The following is a 27,628-nucleotide window of genomic DNA, read 5'->3' as shown; positions in this document are numbered from 1 at the left end:
TAATGAGGAGAGAAGATAACCTATGGTTATTAGGGGTTGCGGACTGGAATCCAAGAGAAGGGAAGCGTAGCAGGGGGCGGCAGAAGGTCAGGTGGAGGAATGAGATTAAGAAGCTTGCAGGGACGAAATGGCCACAATTAGTACATGACCGGGGTAGTTGGAGAAGTATGGGAGAGGCCTTGGCCCTGCAGTTGCCGTAACCAGGCTGTATGACACACACACACACACACACACATATATATATATATATGTATATATATATAAATATATATATGTATGTATATATATATATATATATATATATATATATATATATATGTGTGTGTGTGTGTGTGTGTGTCTTTGTGTGTGTGTAAAGAACTTGAGCGGTGCTACAAGGTAAATGGCGTTTTTTTTAGGGCCAGCGCTTGACCATACTGGATTTTGTGCCTCTAGGGACTTACAATGCTTTAGCGTTAATAATGGCACGTTGTTGTGGTGTTACTGTACTCCATTACTATACCTCCCCCCCCCCCCCCCCCATTAATCCACTGACTAGGAAATCTCTGCGCACTTGGGATGCGATAGAATACTAAACGTTCACAAAAATCGAGCCCGTTTTAATTTCTTTCTCATATATATATATATACATATATATATATATATATATATATATATATATATATATACATATATATGCGTGCGTACGTGTGTGTGTGTGTACTAGCGAAGTCGCAGTACACGTGGCCTAGGGCGCTCGCACGGCGAGCACGGGAAGAAGACGGTGACGCAGACGATAGAACAGCCAGTCCTGTGAACGGGTGGGTGTTGTCTATATTCACTCAGTAACAATGGCGCAATAGGAAACCACGGAGCAGTCGGATTTAAATTCTCCTTTGTTCCCGACGTCTCCGTCTACAACGAGCTTGCCTTAGGCGCTCCGGCATTCACAGTGTGGTCGCGTTCCTGCTGCCCAGGAACGCCACCGTACACGCATCCTCGGTATGGAGCCGGCCTCTCTACCACCATCGCAAGCACCCTCCGTACCGTCCAGGGATGGCGTCCACGCCTCCTCGGCAGCTCTACGGCAGGGCTCTACCAGTGGTCTCGCCCAAGCTGATGCAACAGCTCCAGGTTATTAACGAGCGCCTTCGCATCTGTCCGCAGTTGCGTTCTGTCTGGGAACGCCATCCACGTTTCGCTAAGCGAGGATGTCCTCCCACGCACTACTTCGACCTCCAGGCCCCCAAGGTATTCCGTCGATGCTTCTTAGGGGGAATAACGAGCTGCCGTGATGACCGCACTTTCCGTGGACGCCGCCCCTGGGTTCTCGGGCACGTTGTCTAGGAACCCTGTGGAGGTGAGGCATGGCGACTTCCAGACGCCGTCTTTCGTGGAAATACCGGCGTTTCGCGGCTTTCAAATCGGCGCCATCGTTTGGGTTCGCATTATAAATGCCTTGGGAGATTATCATGCTTGGTCAGACAACAGGTGGCTGGTTGCAGCGAAACGATCTTGTTGTGCTTTCAAGGCGTGGAGCAACTACGAAGTCGTGAAGCAGCGGTGCTGGCCTGAATGGAGTGCAGCTCTGATTGCTGCTTGAGGCCAGCTTCCTTATTACCTCGCGGTGCACACATCGCCGAGTTTGAGCTGTGGCTCGTCATCGTCGAAGAACGCGGCTGAGAATCAGTGGTTCAGCAACCCCATCAGCAAGTCGAGCTTTTAACAGCATCAGTCACAGGCTTCCGGTTCAAGCTCAACGTCGGCGTACTCCGGCACCCATAGCGAACCCGGCATCGAGGCCTCAAAGACAGAGGCTGCAGCAGAGGCATGCGGCGACAACGCGGGCGCTGTGCAGTACTGCGACCATAGTAACAAGGGCCCAGCCGCGGTGTCTCTGCGGCTGCCCATGGCCGAAGAGCAGCACAACAAGAACCCCACTAATGCACACGCCATTCCTGCCGCAACGGGGTGGAGGTGCACCGCCCGCCGACAAGATGGCACACAAGCGGCGCTTATACGGCATGGTGTTCGACTCGCGCGTAAAGCAGGGACAGCTGGCGCAGAACTCGGACCGAATAGCCCAGAGCTCTGTACATTTTCCTGAGCTGCATCATCACCCACGTGCAGGCCCCCATTGCCAAGTGCCGTGGTTGTCCTCGTCATCGGGAGTGCCAGGGGCGACAGGTTGCCAGGGAGGCATCACAAGACAACCTTCACTGCAGGATGCCTTTTGCCTGAGGCCATCGCTCCACCAGGGGAGCATAGCAGAACTTCGGCTGAAGTGACAATGCTGAGCGCGGCTCTCTGACAACAGAGGTATCCTGCTGCAAGACCACTGCCTACATACAATGAAAGCCCCAGCTCGGACTCGATAACAAAGAGCGACTACGAACGACCCTGGGACTTGCCAAGGAACCAGCGCAGCAGCAATGGAGACTGACCTCCGCAAGTCCGCGGCCATAGGCCCCTGCCGGCATTGCAGTCGCCCGCGCAGCACATGCCAGTGGTGCTGCCCTCAGTACCAAGAAGCACGCTACAGCTCAGCAAAGCAGCTGCTCATTGGGCGGAATCTCCAGCTGTACGTGGCCAAATTTCACGGAATAATCGTCGGTGAGACCTGTGACCGGTGCGCAACAGCGAATGCCGCCCGCCAGAGGACCAGAGGAGAGCCGTACAGTGAAGACGTAGGGCACTCAGCCCTACGTCTTCGCTGTACGGCTTCACTTTTCGCCTACGGCGCTCACACAGCCAGCGCGGTGAGAACACGATATAATATTGTCACCCAGCTATTACAACTAAAACAGTTTACCACCGACAGATCGGCAAAAAAGCGCCTGCCTTTAGCGATGGCTGGTCCTCGGAGAGCGCGCGCGCAACCACGAACTTCGTCGTTCTCGCCTTAAGGGTCCCGTGTCATCCCGTACAAACTTATTTCGCGTCAGTGGTCCCCTCTCAAAAGCGACCGGCCCGAACGCTTCAAGGGCAGCGGGCGCGCACTATGGGCAAGAGCGCCAACATGAAAATACAAAAAAAAACATACAGGAATGTACACAATGCTGAAGCGGTTTGTGAGAGTTGCTTATCCCTCGCGTGCGTAGTACGGCTTCATCCGTACTACGTGGACGACTTCAGCACGGAGACGGCGTCGGTTCGAACCAGGATCAGAGCTTTGAGGCACCACCTCGTAGTTCACATCACTGAGACGGCGTACAACTTCATAGGGGCCGAAATAGCGGCGCAACAATTTCTCGGAGAGCCCACGGTGTCGGATAGGTGTCCACACCCACACGCGGTCGCCTGGTAAGTACTGGACATTCCGTCGGGTCCGGTCGTAACGGTAGGCGTCGGTATTCTGTTGGGTGCGGATGCGATTCCGAGCAAGCTGGCGAGCTTCCTCGGCTTTCTCGACAAAATCTTCAGTGGTGTCATTCCTTATGGTTCCGTGGTCTACCGGGAGCATGGCGTCAAAGGGGGTTGTAACGCGACGTCCGTAAACAAGCTCGAATGGTGTAAACTCGGTGGTCTCCTGCACAGCGGTATTGTAAGCAAACATGACGTATGGCAAAATTTCATCCCATGTTTTGCGTTCCACATCAATGTACATGGAGAGCATGTCGGCTAATGTTTTGTTTAGGCGCTCTGTTAAGCCGTTAGTTTGGGGATGATAAGCTGTGGTCTTTCGGTGGTCGGTGTGCGTCAGTGTGACGACTTGTTGCAATAACTCCGCTGTAAACGCTGCACCTCGGTCATTAATGAGTACAGCGGTATAACCGTGGCGCAGCACGATGTTGGGGACGAAGAAGCTGGCAACTTCAGCAGCAGTTCTCCGCGGCACAGCTTTCGTCTCCGCATAGCGAGTTAGTCACTTGAGCCTTACAGCACCTGGAGCCCTGCTCGACGTGTTCGCTACTATTGTGGCATCCGTGGCCACATTTGAAGGTTTTGCCGACTCCGACATAGCATGAAAAGAGTGGCTATGATGGATTTGAAAGGAATCAGTTTTCTGACCCTTTACCAGAATGTCGGCGCTCGTACTGCAATTATCCGCGACGCTCCACATCTCCCCATGAATTCTACGTTGTCGGTTCATTGCTTTTCCCACGTTGCCGCTCTTCATCACCGATGAGGCGCTCGTCTTCCCCCCTCCGACTAGCTTCTCCGACCTCCCTTCACGGCTAAACAGTGCAGCTTCAGGAGGGAAAGTTGCAGCCTTCGGAAAATATGAAACTCCTCAGAAGCGCACGTCAAATGCACTTTTGGCGTGTCTTGAAGGTGTGCGGACTCAAGCCTTGGTTGACACGGGTGCTTTGTTTTCTGTTATTAGTACTGACATGTGTTCCCGCTTTCCAAAGGTGAAGGCACCATATAATGGCCCTTCTCTTCGTTGTACTAATGCATCTCCTATTCAGCCCTCCGGTTCTTGAACAGTGCGTGCTTTCATTGATGGCATCTTTCACCATAGTCAGTTTGTCGCGTTGTCTTCTTGTACCCCCATGCAATGATTTTGGGATAAGATTTCGTGTCCTCAGCATCAGCTCTCATATCTTTCCGTCAGCAAATTATTCATATGATCATCCGATGCCGACGCTCACAGCCTGTGTTTCGTCACGTCTACCGACCGTTCCATTCACCTGGGCAATGACCATATTCTAAGACTCACTATCATCACTGCTAAAATTCTTTTTGCAGATTAACAGAATCCCCCGTGGCAAGGTGCTCGGTGGGTCGAGTTCCATCAACCATATGATCTTTGCTAGAGGAAATCGAAAAGACTTTGACGCATGGGCATCTGAGTATGGCGCGGATGGCTGGTCATACGACGATGTGTTGCCAGACTTCATCAGCATTGAAACGTCGTACCTGGGCATCGACAATGGTAAGCGACGACTACCCGACATAGTATGCATGCAGTACATGGGCATTCACCTTCTTTGTTCGACAAGCGCCAAAATGCAGCTGGCATCGCTGATTGTTTACCTGAAGCCAGGAAAACACAAAAGAGGAGCGTACTAGTTAATGAATGGACCGTATAGGCAGCGATGCGTATTTCAACAGTACTTAAGACAGAAGCAATAAATTCATTAGCAGGCTGATCACTAAGCATTTATATCCCAGGAAGTGGGTTAAAGCTAGCGCTTATTTTTGAACGACGTTCACTGACGCGACTGCACAGTACTACTTGCATAAGGGAGGGAGTCGACGGGGACCGCCTTGAGCGGGTGTGAATATTAGGAGCATCTTGCCCAGGAGGTAAACCGCACTTATCGCGGCAGCCTTTCTGGAGCAGTACGGAAAATGCATCGTCCCTTTCTGTTTATGAAAAATTTTTATCGGATCCTAGATAATTTTTAACTCGTGGAAATTTCCTATTACTGGAGAAAATGAGCGAAACATGAGTTTGGGTTGACTGGCAATGTATAACACGCGTTTATCAAAGAATAAGCGGGACAATAAGACGCGCAGCGAACAACACAACTTCTTCTGACTGCCGTGCTGCATGTTGTCCTTTTATTCTGCTTTAAAAACCGATGTCTTCAGCAGAAAATTGCATTCGCTTCACCCTGTTACCTAAGGGTTGAAATGTGCTGTGAGGTCGCCGGTCATCTGACGTAACGCGTGGTACACTCTAAAAACAAAGAGTTCTGGGCACTCTCTTTGAAGGAGTGTCTGTTTGTCCCATATTTCACTTTCTTTTCGAGAGTAGATCGACTCTCTTTGAGAAAGAGTAGGTCAACTCCTCCCTACAGAGTTTTGTTAATCCACCGCAAGGGAGAGCTAGTACTCTTTCGCAGAGTGCTAATATTCTCCCCACAGGGGTAATAGTACTCCCCAGACCGAGCGATTCTACTCCTCCAAGCTGAGTACTTGTACTCCTCCAAGCCGAGTGTTTCTACTCCCCCACAGTGCTTGTACTCTTTCAGAACAGAGTGCTAGTACTTTTCCCAGTAGTGTGAAAGCACGATGTAAATCCATCATCACGTTTGAAGGGATTCGCAATACTTACGTGTGGGGAATACTTGATTCCTTCATAAGCAGCTCCGGCACTTATGCTTGGTAAATGGGATGTAATCTAGAGTCGCTGAGTTACTCAAATGAAACATTTTCTCTCTTAAAAGGTCAAAATCTTCATTGGTCAGTTACAAGACCGACTGAATAATAATTTCAGACGCATACTGACAACCACATAAAATCAGATTACAATGATGACTACGAACATTCGATCACAACTTGTAATAAAACGTAAGTATATCCTCTAAAGTTTCATCAGTATTCAAATGTAGAAATATATTTTAATTTCGATTGGCTCCGTCTTTTCAAAAATAAAGTATACAATGGAAAGTTAAACATAGAACCAAAATGTGCAATCTCACAAAGTATTGACACTATGATCGAAGAGAAATATGCGCCTCATTACTGGCCAGCAAACGCATTTCTGGCACAAAACGCGTACACTTATATGGCAGAAATTACCAGTTGAGCTGCTACGCATGAGGCTGGTAATGTAGATAAATCGGGCGAAAAACTTTCTTGTGTTCCATATTCTAAGACAGTGACTCATTTGATAACGTCCTGTACAGCGTATGTATGTTCCTGACTGAGAGTACAGTGCATTTAGAAATGTATTGTATATTCTCATGGTGAGGCCGCAGGTCTAGCTAGCTTTGCATATTTAACGAAACGTTATTCATGTATGGGCTGCACCCCATTGTTTCTATGTGTGTCTTGTCGTGGTTCTGCAGACATATCCTGCCCGGTCTGAAACCGGTACAGAGGCGTATTATATTTCCTATTCGGTTTGCCTCGTCGCGAAATAGTTTCCTGGTGCTGTTGCGATTCATCAATTACACTTTCTCACAAAAATTACAATGAAATTTACAATATTATCTAGTGTGTAGCAAATTAGTATAAAACTGCAAGGAGCATTGACATTAAAATATTGCGCATCAAATTTCTTGTCTTATATGGTAGCTTTTCATTCCCATTAGGGTAAGAATGCTATACTTCTAAAGAGCAGCTTGCATATTACATGATCAATTATTCGACAAATGTACTTGTCTTCTTCAAGTCCACTTGTCGAAACGTTGGCTCCTGCATTCACTTTGTTCACGTTATGCTCATCGTCTTGAATTTCCATCTCCCGCATTCCCCAGCTTTTCCCATGATCAATTATTGCGACTCGTTGAATATGCAGTTTAGCTAAAGTATAGCATGGCCTCAGATGTTAATCAAAAATCATATGTGATGAATATGATGCATCAAGGGCTACATATGCATACGTACAGGCAGGGAAGTGCACGAAAAAGACAAGCAAACAAGTAAAATATAAATTGAGAATGGCAGCATCCTGTTTCACATATCCATTTCATGCACGTGTAATTTGCTTGTGACTATGCATATACTTGTACAATTAACCAACTACCTGAAACCAAAGCTTTTTTCCTACTGAAGTGGTTAAGATACGCTAAAGTAAGAAAAATTATTGCACTTCGGAGAATCTTCGTCTCAAAACAAGTACACATGTGTCTAGGAAGATTAATACATCGCCTCACTGTGCACTCTATCTTAAGTGCACAAGAATTATATCTACAGAAGCCATGAAACTAAGGGGCTTTTGCTTAACACTATATGTTCACATCTGCCAATTGATGAACAAGTGTTCTACTCAGATGCTCTTAGTGCATTGCATGGAATGAATCTCTACCTCCCCTAGCATACTTGGTTGGCAAGTAGATTGGAGAAACCACAATCTTACATTTTTAAAATAAATTTCAATTCCAAGTGACTTTCCGGCTTCTAAGACGTAAGGTTTGTAGCACGGTGTACACAGTTAAAGGCTCTAATTGCTCCTTGCTTTCGCTTCGCGATGCACGAGCGTTTTTAATGAACAGGTTTCGTGAGCATGCACATAAACAATAATGACTTCTTAAACATGGGATTTTCTTACCCCAATGCTTCCCCTTTCTAGAACCTAAAAGGACTCCATAATTCTAAAATTAGGCGTAAGAAATAGATAAAAATGAAGACATTAAAATCTGCCTGCTTCATGTCAGCATTTCAAATACAGAATCACAGTGGTTTGTATTTGCACCCTTGCATTCACGTGCTGTTATATGTAAGCTATTAAAGCTGTTAAATTTATGTAAGTACCTAACCAAGCATGAGCTGTTGCTTTTTATAGTGACCACAGGCGCAGTGATTATTGCAAGTGTGTATCATGTCAGTAAGCAAATGTGCGATTTCGTTGTACCACTATTTTTTGAACACATGGATATATCTGCTGAGAGGCAATACAAACAGCAGTCACTTCTCACAACTAATCAGCTTTTTTTAAACACATTTCTAACTTTTCAATGACACTTGCTTCTATGTGTTTGTCACAAGAGAGCATACTTGATTTTGACTTTCTCAAAAAAGACATTACATAAATATACCATGTTAAGATGAGTGCCTAGAGCATATGAGAAATTTCATCTTGGTATGACAATCCGTGCTTTCATTTTATTGACATTTAGTCAAATAGTACACCCAATATACCGACATTCTTGTTTTCTTGTCCAAATTGCATGGCAATGTATTTTGATTTTTTGGCGTTCGCTTCTCTGCACTTGGTGCAGTCGCGCTGGGCTGGCTGTTTGACATCCTTGTGTCCTTGCAGCTGCCTTCTTGTGTTATATAATCTGGGTGCCTGAAAAATATCGTGTGCAAAAGTCAACAGGAGGACATGGTGTAAAACAACATCAAGGCAGTCAAGGTCATGGCACTAAAAGAAAGTCTTAGCTCCTAGTCTTCCTACAGAAATGCACGCAAAACATCTAAATGACTGCAATAGACAACTGCCGAAATAACTTCAATTTTTAGATTTAAACAAAAAAGAAATAACCGACAGTTCATCCTCATTCGGCACCAATGTTAAAATACTCCTGCTAATAAATAGAATATTGGTCATTGTCAAATGTGATAAGTCTGTCATTAGTCTGGTGTTTCGCAAACACCACTTGTGACACATCCTAAGCACGTGCCCAGTGTGCCCCCCGCGCCATCTCTAGTTGTGCCAGTGATCAAGCCATAATTTTAGTATCATGTCTGCAAGCATGATGCACAGTAGGGGTGAAAATATGGTCGTCCAGTTCAATGGATATGACTGGATGTGCCTATAAGAAAGGGAAAAAGGCTTGTTATGGCAAGCTTACCCACATTTCAATAATAACAAGAAAGTCCACTGCGGCCTGCATCTAAGCTTACTAAAAGGCATGAACTTATTCTCATTTATGAGGTGCGCAGTGGAGTTCATTTTTGACAGACTCGACTACTGCTACAGTTTGAAATCTAGCACTTTACATTCTTGAAGGCATGTAAACGTTGCAGTTAGAACGCAGTTATAAGTTCATTACACCATCTCTTTGTTTTGTGTACGACAGACGACTGGTAACACGGAATTAAAGCAACGTTCTATTTTGATACTTTATTTCTTTGCTAAAAATATCAAAGCAATCAACGCAGTTTTATCTGCCATGCAGTAGCAAGATGCAAACATTACGCTTGTAACCCCCAGTGGAAGAGTGCTTTAGCTGCTCATATGACATAACTCTGAAACGCCAACTCATATTAGCAAATGCAAAGGCATGTCCAAAACAATAAGCGTTTGCAAAGCTCCCCTGCAATTGTAATTTCACACAGCAGCAGTTATATTCGATGCCGATGCGTAACTCGCTGCTTGGCAATTCATGGAGTTCGTAGACTTAGCCCCCTTTCAGATTCGCACCGTGCTCGAAAACCGCAACAGGAGACATAAAATCCGACACACGATCATACTATTTCCATACATTAGCAACCATGAGCGCAATTTAGTGCACGACGGCGACGAGCGACGGCTTCGAGCGACGGCTTCGAGCGACAAAACGGGTCGTCGCTTGAACAGATTGCTCGGTTCTGGAAATCTCAAAATTGTCGCTCGTCTTCCGGAAGTGATATGAGCGACTAGCCAATAGCGCGAAGCTAGAACTGGATTTATGCACATCGCTAAAACACTAACGATTGTCGCGCGGAACGAGCAAACCATTGAATTTTTATGCGTACAAGCATGAAAACCTAATGGAAGACCTTCGGAAGCATATTATGCGACTTTTCAAAGTAAAATACATCAAATTAAATTACCAAAGTACACGCCACGCTAGTTTTGACGCCTATTTGCAGCCCTTATAGCGGCAACACCTGGGAGGCGTCGCTCAAGATCGTCGCTCGCACGGAGCCCGACAAGTAGGCGACGAGCGAACGGGATAGCCATCTCCATCGAATCGCTTGTAGCTGTCGCGCGCGAGATCGCTTATATGGGGTTTGTACTTTATTCAGCATAAAACATGCATTCCTTATGCGTTTTCAGTAAGTTAAAGTTAACGTGCCCAACTGGCCTCTTCTAGCATGCAGGGGCCCTGTAACATAAAACTATTCCAATATATTTGTATTCCAATCTCCTGACGTCAAATTTGCGTAAGCACCAACGCAAGCACCGGGCGGTCACCCGCAGGGTTGTCTGAACAGACCAATCAAACGCTCTCCTCGTTCATGGGAGGTCACTTTTGTTTGCTTGAAAAACGAATAACATTGCCTAAACTGAGCGGCTTGTCGTATCTAATTGGCTGACAAGAGGCGAGGAGAACGCTCAAGTCGAGAGGGATTCGATGGGCCCGAGCCACTGCACTGAAAGTCGATAACCAGATTTAGAGGGTGCTGCCGGCGTCTACGATTGGTCGGCTTTCCCTTACTTAGCTTGCGGTGGCTGGTGGAAAATAGCGGCGGCATGCAACGGAAGCTCAAGAATGACGCTAAAGCGGACCCTCAGCAAAGAAGAGTTGGCAGAATGAAAGGGTAAACGTGCCGAAAGTGCTCGAAAACGTTACACGGCCACGCAAGAAGTTTTATTATACGCAAATACACCCATGCTCTCCGGCAGATGCGAGTAGCCAGCGTCTGAGCTATCGGCGGCAGCCGTCTTCTATTCCTTTTGGAACGGGGCAGCGTGCGGCTATTCCGAAGAAAATTAAGTTTTGTTCGGCATATTAATGCATCTTTATCGCGTACACGTCACATTGACGCGCTGAGTTCTTGCGGTTTTGTGACGTCGCGTGACAGGCAGGTGAAGTGGGTGCAGCCCGAAAACATTTTACCAATAGCCGAGGGCTAAGGGCGAAAAGGGGTCGAATCAGAAATAACTGTTTTTCTTTTTTCGGTCAACTCATGCATAATCAGTGTGTACACATCATATCAGATGGGGAGGTATCGCGGTTTTCGTTACGTCGCGTGACAGACAGGTGAAGTGGGGGTGGTCGCAAAAAGTCTTTGATCAATGGTGGAGGGCTGTTAGCAGAATTGGAATAGAAAAGTTTGCAATAGTTTTACGTTATAGCGCCCCAGCTGAATGCCTGCGGCAATGTTTTTAGCACTAGTGCTGCACGTAACTTCAGTGGTCGCAGATTACCCATGGGCGAGACACCGTCAAGCGCGCGGCTTATTTATAACGAAAGTATGCCGCCAGAAAAATGATGTCTGTTATGTGACTCCTTAGTTGAACAGCGTTCCGTAGATTACTAGACTGCCAAACTGAATAAATTTAAACAGACAAAACGCACGCTAATAACGCTCCGCAAAGGCTCGGAATCATGGGCTGGTGAACAAAGCCTTTTAAGCGTCGTCTCGCCTCACGTCTTATTGAACATATCATGGTTCTGGCAGCATTTGCGATTTTCAAAGCTCTTACGGATGGCGGCAAGTCATAAAATCACATGCAGTTATCGCGACGACTTGCTTTCTCTATTCACATGGAGAGACACAGCGGGCTTGCCTAGTCCGTTGTCAATTGCGTCGACTAACCGTTGCGACGACTTTCTGGCGACAGCATGTCAGAATGTGCAAGTAAGCTAGAATTCACTTACCCTGGAGGATTTGTTGTTATATCCAACGAATGACGAACCGCTGTCGTGTTTTCGCGGCGACGCGAGGTGGCTGACACACGATGTCCCTTTGATGGAATTCGTTGCAGCTCGCTGGACGGATCACCTTTCTCCGGTGCTGTGCTGTTCCGCCATGTTGAGCGCACACGCGGTGGAGCGATTCCCAGTGAAAAAGTAGAGCGCTCGCTACGCGTTCCTTTGAACTTTGGCTACCTGTTCTCTTAGAATCAAAACGGCGTGCTCTTTGCTCAGCGTCAATGACTGATACATCGCCATGTTCGGGGCCAGCCTCCTACAGTTGATGCAGAAGATTACCCTGCGTATTGTTCTCAATTGGCGCAAGTGTAGAACGGGCATTCTACTCTCTCTCTCTGACAATCAGAGTGAAAAGCACATTTCACTCTCTTCTTGGTGACGGAGTGAACAATGCATTTCACTCCACTCGACATTTTGCGCGAGTAAAACAACGCTTTGAAGAGTAAATCGGCCGCTTCACTCCGGCGATACCCTCCCTAGTTTTTAGAGTGTACTATATGCAGAAACAATCGCTAGAAGCCTAGACAAAAAATACTAGGAAGCTTGTACAGCTCGCTTGAGTGACTCTGCCTTTATTATTGCGATAGCATTTATATGGACACTCCAGGCGCATTTATGCCGTCGCCTTCGGCATCGCCGTGAGACTCCGTATTAGTGAAAGCGTGTGAGGTTGAGCCGGCGAACGCGGTTAAATCTCGCGTGCGCGAGCGAGGAACTCGGCCCGCATGCGTGCGCTCTCATCTGACGCGGAGTTGGAGGAGCCGAAAGTTGTTTACCCGCCCAGTGTTGCCAAAACGCATAGCATCGCCGCTTTCTTTAAACTACATCGGCACATGAATGTCTCAAACACATAAAAAAGACTAGAAATCATTTCTAAACAAAATTTTACGCGTTTTTAGAGTGTTCCGTAATTCAAAAGCGATAATAATTGTAGTTAAAGTTTTTTTTTTGTCATGTGTTTCACGACAGCGCATTTGCCTCGTCTAAACACACAAAACACTGATAATAACGCAGTGACTCGCCGGCGGCGGCAGGCCTGTCTTCGCTCCATGCAGCGCAACCCGACGAACATACGGCGTCGCGCCGCGGCAGATTTTCTGCCGCCCGAACTTCGTCGTGAAAGTTCGCTCCATGTATTCTGGCCTTGAGGCAGGGAGGTCAGGTGACGGAAGATGGGCGTTCTTCTCCGGCGGCTGCTTGAGTACCTCGATGTTCTCCTCGCCCGTCGCTTCGCGCAGAGTGGACATACCCGGGGCGTCTGCTACGGTGTTGGTCACGCGAATCGTGGACGCCGTAGTATACGCCTTTGACGGACGCCGCACGGATACGTTGCCGGCGCCCGTGCATTTTGAAAGCAATCTGCGACATGGCCAAAGTGTGCGCCCACGCGGGCCTCATCTTCAAAGCGATCTGTGATGTTTGTAGAGCGCGCGTAGTGCCGGTAGCTTCGTACGCGCTGTGCTTTCGGCGTTTCGTTCGCGTTGAAGCGACAGTTGCACGGAGGCCAATTTACATGCAACTCCAGAATTTTCACAGCAAGTTTCCGCGGTCATCGAGTGAGATTTATTCATATTTACCTGTACGCGCGTGACACTGTGCTGGTTAATTTAGTCAAAACACATCGACGAGCTACTTAGTTTGAATCCTTGATAGAATATGTAAACGCGACGGAACAAGAACGTAGCAAGAAGAAGACACACAAAGACAGCGCTGTCGCTGTGTGTCTGATTCTTTCTACGTCCTCTTTGAGTCACGCTTACACATTCTGTGACTGTTAATTTAGTCATTAAGCAAGTGTTTACAAGATTATACGACCGATAATTTTACTATACTTACTTTGTACAGCTATCTAATAATTTGCTATCGCAATCGGTGCTTCTCCTTTCGGGCGGAACCGCGAATTTTGTTTCTTATTTTCTGGTCGTTCTACCGGCCAGAATTGTTCAAAACATCGGGCGAAACTAAAACACGCCTTCTGCATTGGATACCTGCGGAGATTTCGCAGAACCGCCGCTTCTAAAGAAATCAGAATCAGACAAGCTGGCCCCAACGAGAGATCTACCTTAACCACGCGGTGACACCCAAAGGGTGACACCGGGTTTCAAACGCAAGCTTGTTTAGCCAAACGTTCATGGAAGCAAGTGCCAATTTATGGTGGAGCCTGAGGACGAGTCAATCATCATTGGTGAAACCAGCGCGCAAATCTTATGGACCTAGATATGGAACGTGGCTAGTTTCCGGATTGTGCGTCATCTCAATAACAGCACGGTGAACAGCCCAGTGTCGCTCCCACCGGCATCTAAAAGAGCTGATCTACGGCGAATGAGTCCCATCGCTTTGTACTCTGATATTGAAGCGTCTCTTAGTAAAGATGCAAGCCTCAATCAATAGCCACTTTATTACAAAAGGACCCCGCTGGGGCGTCTGCGTCAGCAGGCGTTTGGTGGGTTGCGACACCACGTACCCGAGCACACGAGGGTTGGCACCTCCCGCGTGTAGCCGTGCGCGGCTCAGCCGTGTCTGGGGAAGGGGGAATCCTGGGGATTTAGCCGATGCTGTGTGTTTGGACCTTTAAGCCCCCCGGCCCAACCAACACACCTCTTCGACCTCGCCTTCACACAGACGGCACCCCCGGGCTGACCCACCCGGGGGAAATCGGCAGTCGCCTTTTCCTGTCCGCCTCTTCAACCTTTTTCTTTTCTATCTTCTTTCTTTTACTGTTCTTTTATCTGTTCTCTTCCGTCACTTCCTAATTTTTCTAGGCGGCCTAGGGTTAACCTTGTGTATGTGCCCTCCCTTGGGTATAATATATTAGGTTATAGTGGTAATGTACGGTACTGTACGGTAATGTACCCGTTAACTGCTGCAGCGTCCCCAAGTTGGGCTCCGTGGTGGGTGGCCGCCATTGCCGCCGAAAATAAAAGAAAGTACTATGGGAACACCCGCATTTCGCCGCATGCTTGATCGTCGGCCTCAATAGACGGGACGCACCGATGACCTAACCACAGGCTATGTTTCTGCCTCGTTTTCTATTTTCTCTTTCTACCTCCGATTCCCTGTTTTGTAGTACAATGCAGCAAACAAGATATTCCGTTCTTGTTCTCCACTCAGGATTTGCCTTTTCTTTCGTCCCTGTCTTTCTCCTTCCCATCCGTCACGGTGGCTTAGAGGCGATGGCGTGGCGCTGCTAAGCATGAGCTCATGTCTGCGATTGGTTACCGCGGCTGCCGCATTTAAATGTGGGCGAAGAGAAAGAACGGCCCTGTACAGTGAACTGTGTTTCACAGTATAGAACGTCAGGTGGCCAAAATTTATCCGCAGTCCCGCATAACGACGTTCCTCATATTCAGATAGAGGTTTTGTAACGCAAGAGGCCAGAATATATCCTACCTCCTTCTTGCTCCGAGCTTATACAGAACCTCACCTTCACCAACACATCATCAGCTGCACACAGGAAAGATATACGGTGTTCGCTTAGTGCATGATGTGATAGTCTATTTCTATCCCGCTTATGCGTATTGTCCCCTATGAATACCTTGGTCTGCACAGCGTTACGTGGGTTTGCCCTTGCATTTCTTGTTTTGCCCTTGCATTTTGTGCCAACTTTCAGCTTAGCAAATGCGGCGGTGTAGACACGACAAAGGATACTCGTAGTTTCAACCTGACTTAGCACCTTTTACGCATTAACCAGCTTTGTCAATCTAAAGTTCAACACATGGTTCTAACAGGAGGAGGCGAAGCATTCATTTGTTTATACAAATGAATGCAGCTTTAAGGTATCTGCGAAGGCCTTTGCAACCGAAGGCTCTGGAAGTGCCGGATGTCATTACCAAAACGAACAAGACATGAATTAAACTATTTATATGCCTGCAACAGTGAAACACTACAACGAAAAGCATTGACAACGCTGAGTTAAGGCTACAGGTCACGTTATCAGTTTCAAAACATTTTTCATGTCACGAAAAAGGAAACAAAGGCATGCTAAGACAGCCATCTGATAACCGTGATCTGGACTCTGTCCTTAGTTTCGTGAGTGCTTTGGTCCCTGATACTGCAGATTATGGTAGTTTGATAAATTTAGGGAGACATGGGCATTGCCTGCAATTATTCAATATGAATCTTCGAGCTTTTTTTATAAGAATTCTCAATACAAGCAAGTACCTTTCGGGAACCACTTGCTTCGGCAGTTGCCTGTTTGCCAGAAGTACGTATTGCGGTTAAGTATTACGTAACCGTGTTATTGTAGCGATTAGCTCGCGAAGCTTTTTGTAAGGCGTGGAAACGCTTTCTAAAGGTGAAACAACTTTTGTTGCCAATACTTGGGACCGTTATGAATCTTAGAGTGCAGTCGCAAAGAGTGCGGATGCCACTAAAGTTAAATTGAAGTCGTTATGTGTAGGTTCAGATAAATACGAGTCATGTAGTTGGCTATTTATTGCTTTGAACAAAATGTTTATGTGCCATAGAAACACGTCTTCAATGAAACGACGTCACGTTGGTTTTGTTGAATACGCGCAACACTTGTGAAATATACCAGGCACTTCACTGAAAGAGAAAAGTTACTTCGATGAGATCAGCAAAGCTTCTGGACTGGGAGAATCCTAACAGCAGCACAGAATTACGACAGTGCGAAGAAAACGGCGATGTTGTTCTATCACTCGAATTAGTACAGGAATAGTGCAGTCTTTTGGTGGTGACAAAGGCATGGTCATGCACAAGAGTTCGAGGATCTCTCTGTTGAACATTATGGATTGAAAGATACCTTGGTGAAAGTATTCGATATGCAATATTTCCGTGATACTCATCTGAACGTACTGAATAATAGCCTGCTGTGCGAAGTTTCTCGGAGCATCCCTACTGACAGTATTACCAGTATATACATTACTTGACTCTTTTGATACGTACACTCATATCTGGACTAGATAAGCCTAATGGGTGGGGAAGATCGTGCAATATGTGGAAAGCTCTGGGGAAAAATATTCATCTTCAATGTCAGGCTTCTAATTGCCTGGGAGTGCCAGTACTCTCCAGTCTCAGCTCGTCTTTGTCCTAATACAAGGTAAACTTTGCTCTACGTAGCATGACTAAGAAAAAAAACCACGAGAAACGTGAGAAGCGTACTCCTCCTAATTGCAGATTTAACATTTTTGTGTCCCTATTTCGTAAAGTGTTTCAGTTCACAAAGTATCACATTTAGGCACTGCATGAACTGACTCATCGTACTTTTACAGGATACCATGGCGAAAGCGGGGAAGTTCCTGTCACTTTCCCTAGTTCGCATACGACGGCTAGCAACTTGTTTTTAGAGGCTGGCCGGGAACTTGGTTACAACAACGACGACTACAATGGGCCGAACCAGACAAGTAAGATAAATAGAAGTGAAGCGACGCATGTGCTTGTACTTAGGATTGATGAAATATCATAGGAAATATGTGCCAAAGTATTAGCCGCATGTACGCGTACTGAGAAGCAGCGCTTCCTACCTATTCACTTTTATGGAACATATCATTTCTGGGAGATTCGAACCCAGATTGAAGAAGATTGTTCATCCACGGAGAAATATACTTAAGATCGGGGAAGGGCTTGAAAGGTAACATTATGTTTCTTAATATAAACATAGTTGATTTATGTGTCATAAGTCAACTTTCGTGGAAAAAGTTGGCATATTGCACGAAAGCGACCCATGAGGATGCAGAGCAGCGTAAGAATGCCATTTATCGCTCTCGGAAAATATATGGAATACCGGCGTGCATATTCGGTTGTTGCTTCAAGGTCACGTACCGAAAAGAAGAAAAGCTTGAGGCAATAAACCGTTTCGAAAGGCCTTACAGCATAGTTCCTTGTACTGAAAATAGGTCTTATTAAATGACACACGTGCTGGCCCTTGGCATATTCGATCCACAGGTTGTACCGATGATGCAGCTAAAAAAAGTTCTGGAATGAGGAAGCCTAAACACGTGAGCCTCGGCTTGCAATTGTTCATTCCACAATTTGAATGCCACTTCCCTGCAAGCAGGGGAGCCAAAATTCCGCCGAAATATCTTCCAAAACATTTTTCATATTTGCGGCTTAACAGAAAAACGAGCTTCGTACCAAGAACGCAAAAGTAGAGCAACTGTGCAACGAGCTTCCGTTACAAGAGACCATTGAATTCTTGATATTATCCTGAATTTGCTATTCCTGTTTGAAACAATAATGTCAAAGCCTTGCTTTTGCTTTCAAGCCATGTGCAATAAACTGGCGTTATTGTAATGTTCGTTCTGGTATTTTGAATCACGATTTGGTATCTTGATAGTATGCGCTTTCGTGTAGTCTTCAGCATTTCGCATGCCGCAAGCATGTTTTTTTTTTTCGGGATGTTTTGGTAGCAATACCTCGAAACAAGTATTTATTCCCTGTACAACGGTGCTTACGTTGCCTTTCTTTGGTGTATTCATGCCATTTTTGAACAAGCGCTTTGCTGCATTTTATAGTACTATCGCTTTATATCGTCGCCATATCCTTCACAAAATGGTCATGCGAACGTGCAAAATAATATTCGACAGAATGGCTAAAGCATTCTACGCTTCATGCCTATATGTAAGCTCGAAGTGATCCTACACATGCTCGGTGAATACGGCAAAGCGTAACATTATGAAACCTAGAGACGTTGGTCGTGCTAAGTATTGCAAAGGTAAAGGTGCAGGAGAGTGCGACGCCACTAATTTGGTAAGGCCTGCCACTGTATTCTGCGCAGACACACAGAAAAGAAACTTGGCCCACACTTGTGTTGTGAATTTTCACTGAAGGTAAGGTTATAAAATGTGAACGTTTTTACGTTTTCATGCCCTAACAAAGACAAGTGCCCGGGTCGAAACGTTCGCTTCGACTTCCGGCCTTCCGGCCGAAGAAGTCGAAGATGCCGGCCGGAATCACTTCTGGCCGGCATCTCCCCTGTGAACCTCCCTCTCGTTTCGAGTTGAGCATAGTATATTATTGAGAAAATTGTTTAAGAAGTTATAAATATTTGATTTTACACCCTCAGCGCTGAAGACAGAGAGCTGGGTAGACCTTGTGGTCTGGTATTTTGCTTGTACATTGAATGTTTTTTTTTTAACAGTGCAGCTTGTTGATAAGATGTTGGGCCATTTTGCCTTTACAGGCGGATAGCAATGCAAATGTGAAATTTTACGGGTCATGTTCTATATAAAAATGTCTGCTTAAAATGCATTAGTGACTCATAGGAACCCAGATCTTGGCGTTAGTAAGGGGTTTTTTTCAAGCCTCACTTAGTCATTCCTTGTTTTGTACTCGTTGGTAACTCGGGCTCTGAGAAACAACCTGTTATTTTGTCACAGCATTGGACACTTATGCCTATCTGCCTGTCTGGCAAACTACCTTCACCTAAATCTAACCTACTTGTTTCAAGTCCTTTGAAATTTCTGCACTATGTTTACAGGCTTTTCGCGAGTACAAAACAACATAAAGAACGGAGAGCGCTGGAGTTCTAGTAGATCTTTTATTCCAAACGACGTCCGCAGAAGAAAAAATTTCGACGTCGCACTTTATTCCCATGTGACAAAGGTAAGAGACCATTTTCAATCAATTTTTCGGCGTACAAAGATAATATATAATATGTTCATGGTTAAAATGTTTTAGACGGCACGCAGGCTAACCAAATCGTTCAATGGTCTGAAGCCAAAAGTAGTATTCATTGCTTTTATTTTCTCAAGTGAGAAATACAATGCCAGCGTCTTATGTGTGCGGTGTTCGCAGGTTCTTTTTGAAGGCGCAACTGCTGTAGGAGTGGAGTACAAGCGCTACATCGGAACACACTCCGTCCGGGCAAAGAAAGAAGTAATTCTTTGCGCTGGAGCCATAGCCTCTCCGCAGCTACTGATGCTTTCAGGCATAGGACCTCGAGAACATCTCGAGTCTCTTGGGGTAAGAGGACGGTTTGATTTCGATCGCTGATAATCACCAAATGCCATCGTCGGTGCTATGTGCAAAGGACAATAACCTGTCATATAAGATTGCCTGAGACATGCGTAGATTGTGCATATTTATCTTGTCACTAGAAAAATGGAAGGCTTCAGCCTTTGCAAAAGATGCGCAAATTGAACGCCCTCGTTGACATATTGTGAAGCGAAAGTTAGGTAATAGGCTTAGTTTAAATGCGACAACACTGCTTTTTTTTGTACACTGTAGCGGAGCTAATATCAGTTTTCGTTCGGCAGTGTGACGAACCAGCCCAGTTTACATTTGCGCTTGACTCCAGCATGGTCCCATTTTCCCGGCGACAATTCGACGGAAGAGACGTGCTAAACGTCGCGAAAAGAAGGCGTGGATTGTTTCGCTTATTAATAAAGGAACTGTAGACTTGAAAGCGTACATTTGCAGCACTCAGAATGCTTAGGTTCCATTCACTGTTTAATTGCGTAGTCCTTAGTGAACAAAGCCTTCCACGGGTACGTGTAGGTGGTGGTTGTATAGAGAGAGTGATTTTTTATTAGACAATGCTACCAGCTACCTGTTGGCAAGCGAAGCAGCAGTGCTACATTTGTCAAGAAATGAAGTGTGCATAATTCTCGAAACATTCGCATCACCTAATAAACTGCGAGAAGATGACGAAATGTCAAAAGTACAAAATCACATAGCCAGTTACGACAAACGAGTTGAAGGTCTAATTCTTTAAAAAAGTACATTCATACTAAAATAAACAAATAAAAAACAATATAAACGGCCATAATGACCAGAATGTTAACCTGGTCCACATCGTACAGATGAAGACATCGCCGATAAAAATGAAGAAAACAGTAGAGAAGGTAGTGACGTCAGCTGGCAGCGGAGCCATTCCACGAATGTTCTAGGAGAGGACGAGTAGCAGTACATACTTCGTTTTGTTTATCGGAACAGCACGTTTTGTCAGTTTTTCGGTGTATTGTTCGTCTTGCGTTTATATTGAGTGTATGCAACAACGTTTATTCTAGTTAAATTGTTGGCAATACTAAAAAGCATATTTAACGGAGTACCGTGGTACGATGTTCAAGAGTTGTCATCAAAGAACGATATCAAAATTACGTTAGTGAGGCTTATGTATTGTATGCACTATCGCATTATCAATGAATCAAAGCACTTTGTTATTTGTGATTTCCATGTCATTGGTATCTCTCTTAGTTTGTGGAAACAATACTAAGAAGCTGATTGGTATAGTCGTATTGATTAAATCGGTGCTCACAGCAACAACAACAACTGCAGCGGCATCAAGAACTGGAAGAGCAGCATCATCAGCAGCAGCAGCCGGCGTCTGCAAAATAAAGGATCATTCGCAACGAAAGCTCCTTCTTAAAATTGGCTCAGTCCTCGCTGAACAATTGCTCGCACTTAATAGAAAGCTTTAGCACTGGGTTAGCTCTAATTTTTCTTGTAATGTACATGCAAATCGCATAACTGCACTTATGAGCTGCTAGCTGGACCGATTTCAATGAAAATTCTTGCCTTTCTGAATAAAAGATAAGTTCAGCATTGTTTTTAGCAACAATGTTAATAAAGAGATAAACCTTTCTTGGTAAAATTGCCGGAATCGAGTAAGCTTTAAAAAAATGAAAGCAGTAGGCTTACAAATGTACCACTGCGGAAAAAGATATACAGCTCTACAAACTGCCTCTGCATGAGTAACATAAACAGACGAATGTCATCGATGATTTGACAGGTTACCTGAAACTACTACAAAAGTTACGAAAATTTCAAATTGTCATAACCACAAATTGTTGATATATTGCATAGCTAAAGAAGCTTCCTCTTAGAGGAACATTTTGTGGCAGAGGCACCGGACGACCCTCCACCGTAATCCATTTTTCCGAGCAATACAACACACCGATATTATCGCGGTCTAACCAAAATATGAGTTCTTACGCCTCATTTTTGTTCCCTCTAGTTGGAAGGTCGCTCGGCCTAATTTGCACACCTACCTCTTCGACGAGGACACTCAAACACGCATGTAGTAGTGTGCGGAAACGGGCTGGCTGGTTCATGAGTAAGGGTGTAAAACAGCGCCCACAGCCGTACGAAACCAATGACGACGTTTACCGAATCCGAATAATTTACTTCGTAAATCCATGCTGTCGCGGTCGATAACAGCGCATTTGAAAAATTTAACAAATGTGTTTATGGCATAGGTGAAAATTTTCACACTATTTACAGAAGATAGCGGTGATATATTTCATAGCGGTGTATACATCAATTGCCATCACATAAGTGAAGTATTTATTTTTTGTTTGTTAAATTTTTCTAGATGTAGATAAAGCGTTAGTGCCATACATGAATGTTGAGCGCTTAAGATGTATCCATAAATGTAGCTCCAAGGTTCACACTCACCATTTATCGCGTTCTTTGAAGAAAAAATTATATCAGTTTTTAGAGTACGAAAATTGGGATCGCGCGAACTTGAATAGTATACCAACACGATTCAAAAGTGTTTGTGTGATGCTCCCAGCATATTTAAGCGTTTCGTCTCACGCAAGCACGCGGTTCACATGTTGCAGATAAACGTAATAGCGGACCTTCCTGTGGGAGAAAATCTATTCGATCACATCACCGTGAACGGTATAGCGGCAACGTCTGCAGAGAACATCGAAATCAACTATTATTTACCGTCTACAATACCACTATATTCACTGTTTAGAACAGGTAAGTGAGACCGCACGATTGCGATTCATTTGTGTTTTCGTGCCTGCAAAGGGATATTGCTGAATACGAATTCTCATTCATGACATTCATGCGTTATACGTGCGCGTGGGTGATATACTTAATAAACAAGCACAAGGACAGCGTGGAAGAGGTTGACATATCATTGCATGAAGGTTTCGTAGAGCTGTAATATTTTTATGCCTCATTCCGTTTGAATTCCAGTGTTCTTGTGGTTTCTACATATGCCAAAATAAATTATACTAGGCCTATCCGTTTTTTAAAGAAATGCGAATCATGGCAGAGGGGCCAACATTGATGTTACCCCCGAGCTTTTTTCTTGAAATAGAAAAAAAGGTCACTATTTAGGGGAAGTGTAATCCGCTAGCATTTTCTTTGTCGAAATCGAATAAAATTTAGCGACTTAATTTTTCCATTTATACCTATATCTACGTAGTACGTGGTAATAGAAAATTTTGTAGTACCTTTGTGAAACGTTGGGGGTACATCTTTTAGAAAACAATTTCAAGCCCAACCTATGCTTTACACCATAACGCTAAATGTAAATGAAAATGGTTGACTTCTTTGTGCTCCCAAATTTCTGTGCTGCTACTCTCGAACCCGGAAAGAATAAAATTGTGCTAGCACCGACGCGCTATTGGTGTCTATTGAATAGGGAATGTACGCGACCTTGGATGACGATGGAACAATGTGCCAACGATTACCGCCTGATGACCATGAAATTCAGAAAGAGCAAGAAATATTCAAAATATCAAAATGAAGTTCACACGCCTAATCATGACTTCGGGCATCACGAAATCCAAGCTTAGAAAATACGCAATGTAGTGTGACAATACGTAAATCGTCGCGTTAAATCATTTATGAATGTATTTAAACTATTGATGCTATCATTTAAGGTCAAACAGGACAAACTTGACAGGACAAACAAATTTTTTTATAAAACCAACTTTAGCTAACGTCTCAGTTGTCGATGGTGGACAATGCACTTAGTACACTTGATATAGAATACGACCATCTTTTTTCTTGGCTGAAGAAAAGAATGTGGCAGATTAGGCAGGCGTTAACTGAGGATGCGAAACCACTGCGTTACGATATGAGCTTACTGTTTATTAAGATCAATGATATATGAATTGTTATTTTAGTACAGCGCAAAGCTAAGGGGACATGGCAAATTTTCAGTAACTTCGGCCACAGAGTGAGAATTAGGAAACTTACTGCACAGCCAATCCGTCCAAAACAGCATAGTGCAAGAAATACTACCATGAACATTCACAAACGCAATTATGATGGACCTTTACAATTTTCTTGTTTCAGGACCACTTATTCATGCTTTTGGTGTCGAAGGTATTGCCTTCTTAAGCACACCAAACGTCGATCCCACTCATCCGAACATTCAATTTCTCTTCGTGACCCTGAATCCCACTACTCCTGAAGCAGGATACATAGCCAGTGTAATCGGAATATCACAGGTAAGATCCTAATTTTACAGCGAAGCTGTTAGCCTATTGGTGGTCGGCATTTTTCTTGTCCGTCATCATCAAATTATCATCAGCAGCCATGGCTCATACTCCCGAAAGCAAGGAAAAAATACAGTGGCTCATACCACCCTAAGAAATAGGCGACAAGCGCTCAGTGAAGCAAAACGAGCAGTGCATACATTCATTGAAATCACCCTTACAACACAGAACAGCATATGTTTTAATAAAGAACAAGGTTAAAACAAGCATCCGAACCATCAATAAAGCGCTGCATACCACCCTCAGCAGTTGTAGTGGTAACAGCTTGGTAACAGCTTTGGTAACAGTGGTAACAGCTTTGTAACAGCTTCGCTGGAACATTCACATGTGCAGGGCCGGTATGGACAGTCACTCTTTACATAACTAACGTGATGTAAGAAGCCTACTGAAGTGGTTCTCATGCACGTCAAACACATTTACATACAATCAGGACACAGCAAAATTTGAATATAGGTAACTTCTCAAAATAACTTCTGTGGCATGTATCCGCCTCCGAAATTGCTTCCGGAGCATGCACTCAGCAAAAGCGCTGGCTTAGATATTTGCTTCTTTTATCCAGCGAAGAGGCGTCGCTCGGGCATCTATTTCGACACCACGTAGTTCGTATTGGTGCGCGGGAAATGCTGCGGCAATTATTCTCAGCGACAAAGCGGTGGCAACATTGTGCCACGCAGAAATTTATACATTTTACACGCGTTTCTATTCCCACATTTTAGTGTAAATTTAAAAACATAGAGCAATATTTACGTAAACGGTGTAAATGCACTCTATACATAAAAATACAGATAACAATAATTTTCGCTCAAGATAACTCAGAATATTTTTATAACTGTGTTTTAGATATAGTGCATTCACGCACTATCTTAAAGCATTCAAAATGCAGAAAAATCAAATAGAAGTAAAGTTTCCATGAAAACACCGAAGAAAACTTATATTTTGCATAGTATCACATTCTAATACTAACGTTGTAATATGTTTTATTGATGTGTGTATTAAAGTTAATTTCTTGCCCTACTTCATTTAACAAAATGGGCATTTTATAGTTTATATGCTGTCTACCATAATTAGCTGCAATTTTTGGTGTCCTTATAATGTTTCTTCTCAGGCAATAGTGTGGTGTACGTTTAATTGACGCCATTCTGAGTAATTGATCTTTTCATATGCTGTATTAGTTTATATGTATACAGCTGGGTTACGTTAGGTATTTCATGCTTAAGCAACAATTGGTGAGTACATAAGCCCTGCGGTCGTCCATGGTAGTTTTCAAAATCTGCAGAATCCGTTTCTGCAATGCAGTAATTTTAGACAAATTCTAGTTGCTTATGGTACTCCATACTGAGCTAGCAGTATGATAATCTGAAATTAAATAGCGTTTAATAGAGCGCCTTCTTTAACAAGAATGGCAGCAACTCCCAAAGGTAGAAGAGGCAACCAACAGTTTTAGTTGGTTCTGCCGCTAACTTTTCAATATGTATATTCCAACATAGGTCTTTTTGAAACCAGACACCTAAAAATTTCTGTGCCTCTGCCTCCTATATTTTAGTGTAATGAAATATTATTGTGATTTATTCATTAAAAGGCTTATCTTTTGGCCCGACAATAATATGCCTAGATTTATTTACATTTAATTACACTTTGTTCTTACATAGCCAAATTGGTACTGCATTTAAATACTCATTAGCTAGCTGCTGTATATGCAAAAGGGTTTTGGCAACGCAAAAGATATTAGTACCATCAGCATACATAATTAAACTCTGGAAACTTGGTAATTGAGCTAGATCATTTTTGTATATATTAGGTAATAATGGCCCAAGTATTTACTCTTGGGGTACCCATCTGAATATTTTCCATTTTTGCAACACATCGTTTTTGAAGGCTGCATACTTCAGCCTGTTTGTTAGGTAACTCTTCATTAGGACAAGTGCAATTCCTCGGATGCCATAATAACTGAGTTTCGACGGCACTATGTCAAGATCAACCGGATCAAGAGCTTTCTGAAGGTATAAAAAGAAACCTATTGTGTATAGTCTCTCTTCTATGTTGTGTATTATTGTGTGCTTTACGTCCAGTTTTGCCTGCAGAGTGGAAAATTTTTTATAGAAACTGAAATACGGTTCAGACAACATTTTATTATTCTCAAGAAAACTTGCTAAATGATCTCCGATAATGGTTTCAAACAGTTTAGACAACACAGCAAGTACAGAGACTGGCCTATAATTATTAACATTTGTATATCCAATCTTTTTCATCACTGGACATATCCTGGCAATCTCAATATCCTCTAAACATACACCAGACTTCTGCACGCAATTAATATGTGCCCCAATGGTTTGCAAATAATATCCGAGACATGCCTAATTGTTTCAGCTTTATTGTTATCCCATCCTACAGATGTCTGATTCTTAAGCTCTCTTAGTAATCATTGTACTTCAATGTAGGTCGTTGGCGCTCAAGAAATAGGGTTTACTACACCATGTCTCCTAAAGATGAATGTATCCTCTAAGAGGTTAACGTGGAAGGCGCATATTCGTCACTAGCTATGACATGCGTGTTTAATGTAGTGGCCGTAGGGAAGGAATTGTACCTAGAGGCGTTGGCAGCTGTACTGCGTGATTCGAAGCTGTCCTGTGGGTAAGATGGTTAGGGTCATGGCAGAGTATATTCAGGGCGTTGCTAATACGTGAAAAAAGTGATTTATAATATTCTGGCTTCGCTTTCTTGAGTTCCCTATTTAATTTGTTTCTGAATCCTTTGAACTGAGTTAGTTTACAAGGATCTCGTTATTTGACAAATAGATGGTAGTATTTATCTAACTTGTGAATTTTTTCATAAGAACTGTCGTTATTCATGGTTTTCTAGCTTTCTTATTATGTTCTTTTCGTACTGCGAGCTCTAAACCCGCCTTTAATTTTTCGAAAAATAATTTGCAGGCTACATTGACATCCAATTGCATCACAACATCTTCCCCATTTATATCATGTAGAAGTGTTCGAAACGTATTCAGCGTGTGCAAGTTATTATCCCAATAGGAGCTTGACCTGGGCATGTTTTTAATATTCTTGCTTGCAACAGATAAAAAAGAAAAGACAGGAACGTGATCACTGATACCTGTATATAAAATGCCAGATGTCATTGAGGGGTGAACGTTTGCGATACACAGGCCCAACAATGTTGCAGTTTCATTATTTACGCAAGTAGTCGATAATATAAGGTCTGTACATGCATAAGACTGGAATATGCTGCCACGTTCTGTGGAATATGTAATGGTAGCCAGCATGGTATTATTCATATCTCCGATTATTACAAATGTAGCATTAAATTCACACATGAAATTTAAATTTTTTTTCCAGCAATGTAATAAATTTAGTATATTTCCAGAAGGTGGCCTGTAGACCTTAGCAACTGTAACTTTCTTTAAACAGACAGTTAGGCATTCAGCATCATCATCATGAATAAGTG

At 44.0% G+C, this 27,628-nt stretch overlaps 1 protein-coding gene across 1 annotated transcript in view; it reads left to right on the top strand.

The window, feature by feature from the left end:
* LOC126540950 (L-sorbose 1-dehydrogenase-like) overlaps positions 1-27,628 on the top strand; it is a 75,568-nt gene that overhangs the window by 17,145 nt on the left and 30,795 nt on the right. The window contains exons 5-13 of the mRNA XM_055076471.2: positions 957-1,230; positions 1,709-1,956; positions 2,110-2,263; positions 4,672-4,858; positions 17,198-17,329; positions 19,405-19,529; positions 19,722-19,889; positions 22,490-22,634; positions 23,967-24,121. Coding sequence (XP_054932446.1) covers positions 957-1,230; positions 1,709-1,956; positions 2,110-2,263; positions 4,672-4,858; positions 17,198-17,329; positions 19,405-19,529; positions 19,722-19,889; positions 22,490-22,634; positions 23,967-24,121 — 1,588 coding nt within the window. The remainder of the gene's footprint in view (positions 1-956; positions 1,231-1,708; positions 1,957-2,109; positions 2,264-4,671; positions 4,859-17,197; positions 17,330-19,404; positions 19,530-19,721; positions 19,890-22,489; positions 22,635-23,966; positions 24,122-27,628) is intronic.

This window comes from Dermacentor andersoni, chromosome 2 (assembly GCF_023375885.2).
Source record: "Dermacentor andersoni chromosome 2, qqDerAnde1_hic_scaffold, whole genome shotgun sequence".
Lineage (NCBI taxonomy): Eukaryota > Metazoa > Arthropoda > Arachnida > Ixodida > Ixodidae > Dermacentor > Dermacentor andersoni.
The sequence above is the reverse complement of the archived record's forward strand: the minus strand, read 5'-3'. Positions and strand labels throughout refer to the sequence as shown.